We start from the raw sequence: 10,012 nt of genomic DNA, 5'->3' as shown, positions 1-10,012 counted from the left end.
AACACCAGCAGGGGCGTCACATTCTGATTATAATCTGCAGGGTATCTACGTCTAATTTACACTTTAGAAACCAAGCCCAATAAGCAAAGAGTGAGAGCTCTTCCTAATTTATTAATCGGGTTTTTATCAGATTGTATTCCATGTATTATACAGTTCCCCCCACCTGAATCTCTCTAGGTAGTGACCACAAATAGCTGCAAAAAAGAACCAAAATGTGTTTATAATAATATAAAAATGAAGTGCATGAACCCGCTAGGCATCAGTTTTATTCATCATGATTTTTTTTTTTTCTTGTGCATTTAAAGAATACTAGAGAATGACGCACTGTGGATGTAAAGCCCAGAAAATGTAATAAAACAGAATTTAAAATGTGTTCGGTTTGTTTTGTCCTGCTATCATTAACGCTCTCACGGGAGGAATTTCATTACATTGCATTTAGTGAAAACATTTTCAACATATTACGTTTTTAGAAACACTTAATTATGGCTTTTTAAATAATTTTTCACATACTATACTCTGACTATTTTTCGAATGTTTTATACATACTTAGAATTTTTTTCGACTATGTGTGGGGGAAACTTCTGAAGCAATTGGAGTCAGGACTCAAAGAGAGACACGATGGAGAGCTGGAGCTTTGATGGCAAACACTGACGGTTTATTTTATATTTGGAGCTTCGGCCGGAGAATTCACAAGACATGTCATAGGGCCACGATCTGACCACACGGATGAGATGCCACAATCAATTCTGAATAGTACTATTATTATTATTATTATTATTATTAATAGTAATAATTAACATTCTTCACTAGATAGACTAAACAGCTGAGGACACTGAATCACATTTGTTGTCGCTTATGGCTCGGGGTCATCTACACACCAATAAGGATGTGTTCCAGGTGTCCCACAACAATGACTATCTCTGACTGAGAGCTGCCCGGTCACAAACTGGTAACAACAACAACTTGCTAGGGCAGCCCCTCCTTAAGGGAGATTGCGGCTGCTCAAGGTTGGTCATCTGCGTCAGAGGGCGAAAGGTAAACATGTATACAGAATTATTCCCTGACAATGACTTTTTTTAACACACTATACTACAGTATGACTTTTTCCAATTTTTCTCGACTTTTTCTGTGAAACTATGCCTTTTTTAATCTCTTGTATTTTATTCTGTCATCCTATACTTGGACTTTCTGACTGATTTATTTGTATGTCATACTATGCTATACATTTGTATACAGAGATACTAGAATATGACTATTGTAATCCTGTTTTCACACAATATTTGAATTTCTTTTTTCATATTACAGAACAATTATGGCTTTTTTTGTGACCTTTTTAAACCACTTGTTTTAAGTGATACTCTTCCAGGGTTCCTTTGCTGTAAACATGATGAAATATGTTGGTAAAGAAACCTTTTTTCCACTGGAAATAAGATGAAGACATCAGTTTAAGAATAAATACATTTTTTTTTTTTTCTGACTTTACTAAGACTATTCAACTATATTTTTCGACAGTGTCATTTGACTTTTTAAATGTATTTTTTAAGGCATTCTTAACTTTGCCACGTCATTTCCTGAAGTACATTACCTGATTACTGCAAGCCCCCAGGAAGTGCGCCGGACTCTGAGGAAAATATCATAATGCCGAGGAAAATAACTCTCAGAATAACGTTATTAGCACATTTTACAATTTGAGGACCGAATATTTTCCAAGCCCCCAGGAAGTGCGCCGGACTCTGAGGAAAATATTCGTTGTGGCCAAACGGCGGTACTACACTTCAGTATCAGTCGCTGGGCCCGGAAATACTTTTTCCCATTGACTAACATGGGGAAAGAGACGTCTGTAAATCGTTGGATAATTTTTTTTAAACTAAGTAATCTACCCAGTATGAACGTTTGTATAGCCCTTATTAAAAACATTCGGTCCTCAAGTTGTAAAATGTGCTAATAACGTTATGAGTTATTTTCTTCGGCATTATGAACGCGCATCTAACCCACGGGATCGCGCCGCCCGGCACGTGTTCAGTACTACATGAGTTTTACCTTTACCCATGGATGCACAATAAGAACGGATTATATGATTATATGAATACTTTCGTGACGTTTCGCTCTCTCAAAAGTGGGGCCATTTTGTCTTCATGCGCCAATGAGCAACTCTCATAGGAATGAACGCGGCCCCCGCCTTCTTATTATACATCAATGATTACTCCCCTTGGTAAAAGGTGACAACACACAGGGTGCAATTCCCAGTACAACCATAATACCAGTAAAACCTCCTGACTAAAGCTAAAAGTTCCCCGTTAAACGCAGAAAGCAGCAGCTAGCTCTTTAGCACTTAGCATCTGTGGCTGTTGATGACGTGGCATCTCAGGAGCGTCAATTTGCGTCACTTCCCAGGTGGAGCATTACACCACACCTGCTTTATATCAAACAATTATATATAACTCCAAATTAAAGTAATGTTTCTAAATTAAGGTAGTTTTAAATATGTACAATAAATAACTTTATAATGTAGTGAATAGTGACTCAACTCAAACTCTGAAGATATAACTATTACAGTAATAATTCTGCATATTCCACATGCGTCCATTTTAAGATGGTGATGCCAATATCTTTCCATAACTTCTGCAAGAGTGTGATATTTTAACCTACTAGCAAACTGAAACATCAGTGAAGTAGTTTTACAGAAAAGCAGATATGGTATCTAGTGGACAAACATTACTTTAATAACTTGAAACCCAGAGATGTAATAAGTGAAATGTAGTTTAAATTAGCAGTGCAGCAAAATGTAGGATGTACTGAGTGTAAGGTGTTAACTTAAAATAATGTCAGAGAGTGGGTGACAGTTCAAGTCATTTTATTAGTTACCACCAACATTTGTCACAGCAATATTTCTCAGCGGCTCCATTCTGGGGGTTTGTCGAAAAACAGTCAACATTATATTAATTAGCAGATAGTGAACTTTTAACTATGCATACTTTGATCCTATACGTTTACATCATGCTTATGTATTTTCCGTTTAATAAATTACCATCAATCAAATTGTGGAACCCCATGAACACACTGTCAGCTAAACCAGTCTCAATGAAATCATTTAAAGTAAAATGCAAAAGTCAGGAATGCTCAATCTTTATTTAAACTTTAAAAAAATGAAGGAAAAAAAATGGAATGACTGACAGCCGGAGCAAAAATTGTAAATTCAACCCTGGTATAGATGGGTGGCTTTCTGTAGACTTCTTTAGAGAGGAGGAGGATTAGTTTCCTCCACGGAGACGGAGCACAAGATGGAGGGTGGACTCCTTCTGGATGTTGTAGTCGGACAGGGTGCGGCCATCTTCCAGCTGCTTGCCAGCGAAGATCAACCTCTGCTGATCTGGGGGGATTCCCTCCTTGTCCTGGATCTTGGCCTTCACGTTCTCAATGCTGTCACTGGGCTCGACTTCAAGGGTGATGGTCTTTCCAGTGAGGGTCTTCACGAAGATCTGCATGCCTCCACGGAGACGGAGCACGAGATGGAGGGTGGATTCTTTTTGGATGTTGTAGTCGGACAGGGTGCGGCCATCTTCAAGCTGCTTGCCGGCGAAGATCAGACGCTGCTGATCTGGGGGGATGCCTTCTTTGTCCTGGATCTTGGCCTTCACGTTCTCAATGCTGTCACTGGGCTCAACCTCCAGAGTGATGGTCTTTCCAGTGAGGGTCTTCACGAAGATCTGCATGCCTCCACGGAGACGCAGCACCAGGTGAAGAGTGGATTCTTTTTGGATGTTGTAGTCGGACAGGGTGCGGCCATCTTCCAGCTGCTTGCCGGCGAAGATCAACCTCTGCTGATCTGGGGGGATTCCCTCCTTGTCCTGGATCTTGGCCTTCACGTTCTCAATGCTGTCACTGGGCTCAACCTCCAGAGTGATGGTCTTTCCAGTGAGGGTCTTCACGAAGATCTGCATGCCTCCACGGAGACGCAGCACCAGGTGAAGAGTGGATTCTTTCTGGATGTTGTAGTCGGACAGGGTGCGGCCATCTTCAAGCTGCTTGCCGGCGAAGATCAACCTCTGCTGATCTGGGGGGATGCCTTCTTTGTCCTGGATCTTGGCCTTCACGTTCTCAATGCTGTCACTGGGCTCGACTTCAAGGGTGATGGTCTTTCCAGTGAGGGTCTTCACGAAGATCTGCATGCCTCCACGGAGACGGAGCACGAGATGGAGGGTGGATTCTTTTTGGATGTTGTAGTCGGACAGGGTGCGGCCATCTTCAAGCTGCTTGCCGGCGAAGATCAACCTCTGCTGATCTGGGGGGATGCCTTCTTTGTCCTGGATCTTGGCCTTGACATTTTCAATGCTGTCACTGGGCTCAACCTCCAGAGTGATGGTCTTTCCAGTGAGGGTCTTCACGAAGATCTGCATGCCTCCACGGAGACGGAGCACGAGATGGAGGGTGGATTCTTTTTGGATGTTGTAGTCGGACAGGGTGCGGCCATCTTCAAGCTGCTTGCCGGCGAAGATCAGACGCTGCTGATCTGGGGGGATGCCTTCTTTGTCCTGGATCTTGGCCTTCACGTTCTCAATGCTGTCACTGGGCTCGACTTCAAGGGTGATGGTCTTTCCAGTGAGGGTCTTCACGAAGATCTGCATGCCTCCACGGAGACGGAGCACGAGATGGAGGGTGGATTCTTTCTGGATGTTGTAGTCGGACAGGGTGCGGCCATCTTCAAGCTGCTTGCCGGCAAAGATCAACCTCTGCTGATCTGGGGGGATGCCTTCTTTGTCCTGGATCTTGGCCTTGACATTTTCAATGCTGTCACTGGGCTCGACTTCAAGGGTGATGGTCTTTCCAGTGAGGGTCTTCACGAAGATCTGCATGCCTCCACGGAGACGGAGCACGAGATGGAGGGTGGATTCTTTCTGGATGTTGTAGTCGGACAGGGTGCGGCCATCTTCAAGCTGCTTGCCGGCAAAGATCAACCTCTGCTGATCTGGGGGGATGCCTTCTTTGTCCTGGATCTTGGCCTTCACGTTCTCAATGCTGTCACTTGGCTCTACCTCAAGGGTGATGGTCTTTCCAGTGAGGGTCTTCACGAAGATCTGCATACCTCCACGGAGACGCAGCACCAGGTGAAGAGTGGATTCTTTTTGGATGTTGTAGTCGGACAGGGTTCGGCCATCTTCCAATTGTTTTCCGGCAAAGATCAACCTCTGCTGATCTGGAGGGATACCTTCTTTGTCCTGGATCTTGGCCTTGACATTTTCAATGGTGTCACTTGCCTCCACCTCCAAGGTGATGGTCTTTCCAGTGAGGGTTTTGACAAAGATCTGCATTTTGACACTGAAGAGAGAAGAAAAAAAAAACATGAATAATTTAGAATGTACTCATAAGACTAGTTATCACAAAAATGTTCAACAAGCAAAGTTCTGCATTTAAAACGTAATTAAAATAAGCATTTTGAGTATTGATGGTCTCGTAAAATGTTCCTCTTCAGTATTAATTAGTTATGCTTTAGTAAAATGGCTTTGTGTTGGTTTAAGTTCACTTTTTATTTCAAACTACTGTACACAATTGTTTATGTATATTAACGGGAGATTGGTATGTTAGACTATTATATTCTGTATATTTTATCATTTGTATTTTGTTCGAATGATGTTGTAATTGCTTTTTAGATTTTTCAAATGTTCATTTCATTTTTTTGAAATTTGTCAAAATGTTGCTTTGACAAAATTATTTCCCAGTTTGGGATAAATAATCCATCTATTTAATCTTGAACACTGTGCAGTGTTATAATGTAAGAGTATGCCTTTGTGGCGTCACTGTCAGATTACTCCGCATCAATTGAAAGTAATAATGTTCCCTGAGCTCGATAGAAAAAAAAACACCCCATTTTCAGCTGAGTGACGAGGCATTTTACAGCTAATCCAAACGGCTTTTAAATAAGTTCCTCTTTTATAACTGTGGTAGCATTTTATGAAAACAGAACACACACTACCTCATTAATTAAAATATAATAGACCTGAGTTTTAAACCTAGTTAAAAAATACACGTAAAAGCTAAAGCAGAATGACGTCGAGTCATTCAGCTAACAGCTAAGCTAATAAGCTAATATTGAGTCATTCAACTAAACAGACGTTCGGGCTAACAGCTAAGCTAATGATGAGTCATTTAGCTAGACAGACGTTTGGGCTAACAGCTAAGCTAACAGCTAAGCTAATGATGAGTCATTTAGCTAGACAGACGTTTGGGCTAACGGCTAAGCTAATAAGCTAACGTCGGGTGATTCAACTAAAAGACGATTGGGCTAACAGGTAAGCTAACGGCTATGCCAATATAAGCTAATGTTGCTACGGTAACCGGATGCGATATTAAATGTATTTTTTTGTATAGTTATTGTGGACAAAGATATATTTGGCCTTTAATATGTTTTAGATATTACCGTTACTGATTTACTGGACTGAATAAAAGGCAGGATTTAGATTAATTTCCTGCCGCCCGGCGACGTTTTCTTTTTTTCCTTTTAGGCCCCAGCTAGCTTCGTTAGCTAAAAAACAGCGGCCGTTCGTCATTTATTCGATTTAAACAGCTATATAGAGGGCGACCACATGAATACTTAGTAACACAACGCGATATACATTGGTAAAATATGGGCTTAGACACGGTAAATATACACTAAACGGCTTTAAATACTTACAAACGAGTGTTTTTCCAGCTGTGAACGATCTACTCCGGCTGCTGTCGAGTCTGACGAACAAAGAGCAGGGCAGTGGTATTTATACAAAACAGTGTGGTGTCCTTCCGCTGCGTCCTTCGGTGGAACTATAACATGTTATTTAGCGACGATACACCGTTTAACCTTTTTCTTGAATTAAACACAAATATTCGACATGGAGAAACAATACATGTTTTATCCGGGAGATTAATCGTTTTTTTAGACGACGGTGAGGCTGAAAAATGACCTTTTCGCAGCCTGCGCGGATGGATACTTGAAATACAGTGAATCCATGGCAGCAGTCGTGGTTATGTAAATAAGTACGTGTACTAAAATACACGTTGGTTGCGACTCGCCATTAAAGCAAAGAAGAAGAAGTACACGTTTAAAGTAATGTTACTATACTTGAGTATCTACATTTTATGCAAGTATGACTTCTACTGGAATACATTTTGGAGGAAAATATATTCGGCGTTTTGTTGCACTTATTTGTTTTGACAATGGAAGTCAGTATTATTTTGATCTCAAAATGAAAACTTTGCATCCGGAACCTTTTAAACAGCCAACCCTCTATTAAATACTTTGGTATTTAAACCCTAACATTATTACAACAAGTTATAATTAATAACAAGGCACATTTTTGTGAACTTTTTGTGAAATGTCTCAAAAACTGTTGGAAAGATTGCCTTAAAATGTAGCTCAGATATTCATGTTCACCTTAGTAGAAACTAGTAATACTTTGGTGATATAACTAGAGTCATGGTGGTCAAAACACAGGCTTACTTAACATGTTTATTACTGCAATTATGTGATAAAATACCCATTAAACATGAGCCTTTGACCCTGATTCTTGGCTCATAATAACCTCCACTGAGAGCTGAAGAAATAGAATGACCTCTTTGTCTTCTGTATTAATAACTACATGAGAAAAGGACATATTGATGTTGTCGACCTTGTGACCTTTACCCCATCGTCATCATGCATTTATATTGTGAAACAAGCAGGATCCTCTGAGTCATTCTTCATAAATCGACTGGATATTCGACACGTTTTCCCAGCAGGAGGATTGATTTCAGTCCCATCATGAACTTTACTCTGCTGCGATCCTTCATTAGCATTCAGTCATTAACCAAAAAACACTGTCTGCAGAAAATACTGACTGACTGAGCAGATTATTGGTGGAGGACGGCAGTGTATTGATCGCTTCTTCTATGTAATTGTCTTTTGATTTCAGATAATCACTAACAACAATGTGTCTGAAGTGCATATTCTCTCCCGACTCAGGTATTTAAAATTAGCTGTGCAACTCATTCCAATAAATGTATTTACTCTCAGATAATTTATATTTTGTATTATTTCTAAAGTTGGCAGAAACAACAATAATGTATTTATCATATCTACATGCATGTCCTGCAGGTTTGAAGGCGGTTTTTAATAGTATTATTTAATTATGATAGACATTGGATTAGATTATAAATAATGTCCTCTAAAAGGAAAAGGCTGACTGAATTAAGAAGTATATATATCATGCATATGTCTGGGAGAAGTACTCAGATCTTGTACTTGAGTAAAAGTAGAAGTACTCAGATCTTGTACTTGAGTAAAAGTAGAAGTACTCAGATCTTGTACTTGAGTAAAAGTAGAAGTACTCAGATCTTGTACTTGAGTAAAAGTAGAAGTACTCAGATATTGTACTTGAGTAAAAGTAGAAGTACACAGATATTGTACTTGAGTAAAAGTAGAAGTACTCAGATCTTGTACTTGAGTAAAAGAAGAACTACTCAGATCTTGTAGTAAAAGTAGAAGTACTCAGATATTGTACTTGAGTAAAAGAAGAAGTACTCAGATCTTGTACTTGAGTAAAAGTAGAAGTACTCAGATCTTGTACTTGAGTAACATTAGAAGTACTCAGATCTTGTACTTGAGTAAAAGTAGAAGTACACAGATATTGTACTTGAGTAAAAGTAGAAGTACTCAGATCTTGTACTTGAGTAAAAGAACTACTCAGATCTTGTAGTAAAAGTAGAAGTACTCAGATATTGTACTTGAGTAAAAGAAGAAGTACTCAGATCTTGTACTTTAGTAAAAGTAGAAGTACTCAGATCTTGTACTTGAGTAAAAGAAGAAGTACTCAGATCTTGTAGTAAAAGTAGAAGTGCTCAGATCTGTAAAGTAACTAAAGGTATTAAATACATGTAGTGGAGTGAAAGTACACCATTTACCTCTGAATTGTAGTGGAGTAGAAGTACAAAGTAGCATCAATTGGAAATACTCAAAGTACAAGTATCTCTAAATTGTACTTAAGTAATGTACTTGAGTAAATGTATTTAGTTACTTCCCACCTCTGGTTCCTATAGACTAAGCTCCGACTTTATGAAGATCACTGATGTGATTTGAAAGTGTTTTGTTCAACCACAGTTTGAGAGAGTTCATTATTTCTCTCCGCCCTGCGTCTCTCCATCACACATTAATGTCTGCAGAATAATGGCTTCCTGTGTCTCCGTGTTGTGAGAGTCGCCCTCGCTGTTAGCAGCTTGTTATATTAATGATCTCATTGTGTTTCGGGCTCATTATAGGAGCCTCTCTGGATGCACACAGTCATGCATGTATTTCTGGCTGCTGAGGGAAACTCTGCTTCATTAAACCTGTGTGGGTAGTTTATCCAGAATATCCGGTTTAAAGCTCCAGCAGTTGGATTAACCGCAGCAGGAAACGCCTCTGGAAATTGCTTTCGCTGCAGGGAGCACTATCTTCTTATTAGCATTCGGCAGAAGGAACCATTAGACACAATAGCCGCGTTCACACCGGAGTACTTTTCACCGTACTTTTCGCGAAAACAGGTTTCTCCTCCCACACATCAGGGTAATCCAGAGAGAAGTCGCTTGTTAAACTGGAAGGAAGCCAAACTGCCATGACGTTTATACTTTAAAGAAGCTTTGCTCGACTATTAAGTAGATTAAAATGTTTGTACGTTGCAATTTAAAGTCCCTTTGGCTGTGTCCATGTGCATTTCTCCTCTCTAGGCTGAATACATGACTTGTGATTCTGTGTTGCTGATGATCTGGGTCTAATATAGGGGTCATGAACCTCACAAGAACACATTTAAGTGGTTTGAATGATGATTAGCAGGACAGAAAAGCAGGACTTCAAATAAATAATAATAAATGGTGAACAGGTTTTTAGGACATCAGTTTACAAAACACACTCATATTTCATTTCCAGGTCATACAATAACAACACATCTATTTATGTCTTTCAAATGAAATCAGTCTCCTTTTCTACCAGAGTGTAAGAATACTCTGTTACAAGTCAAAGTAGAAGTAC

The 10,012-nt window shown here is 39.8% G+C and overlaps 1 protein-coding gene across 1 annotated transcript; it reads right to left on the bottom strand.

Moving 5' to 3' along the window:
* Nucleotides 1–2,837: 2,837 nt before the first annotated feature.
* On the bottom strand, nucleotides 2,838–6,807 carry LOC117468667 (polyubiquitin-C). The gene is made up of 2 exons (XM_034112894.1): nucleotides 6,671–6,807; nucleotides 2,838–5,316 (listed from the first exon to the last, which is right to left on the bottom strand). The coding sequence occupies exon 2, from the start codon at nucleotides 5,307–5,309 to the stop codon at nucleotides 3,252–3,254; it is 2,058 nt and encodes a 685-aa protein (XP_033968785.1). The 5' UTR covers nucleotides 5,310–5,316; nucleotides 6,671–6,807; the 3' UTR covers nucleotides 2,838–3,251.
* Between the last annotated feature and the right edge of the window lie 3,205 nt (nucleotides 6,808–10,012).

The sequence above is a fragment of the Trematomus bernacchii genome, unplaced genomic scaffold (assembly GCF_902827165.1).
Source record: "Trematomus bernacchii unplaced genomic scaffold, fTreBer1.1, whole genome shotgun sequence".
Classification (NCBI taxonomy): domain Eukaryota; kingdom Metazoa; phylum Chordata; class Actinopteri; order Perciformes; family Nototheniidae; genus Trematomus; species Trematomus bernacchii.
The sequence above is the reverse complement of the archived record's forward strand: the minus strand, read 5'-3'. Positions and strand labels throughout refer to the sequence as shown.

Excerpts from the sequence above, each read along its gene's own strand:
- LOC117468667 (XM_034112894.1), bottom strand. The coding sequence starts at position 5,309 with ATGCAGATCTTTGTCAAAACCCTCACTGGAAAGACCATCACCTTGGAG.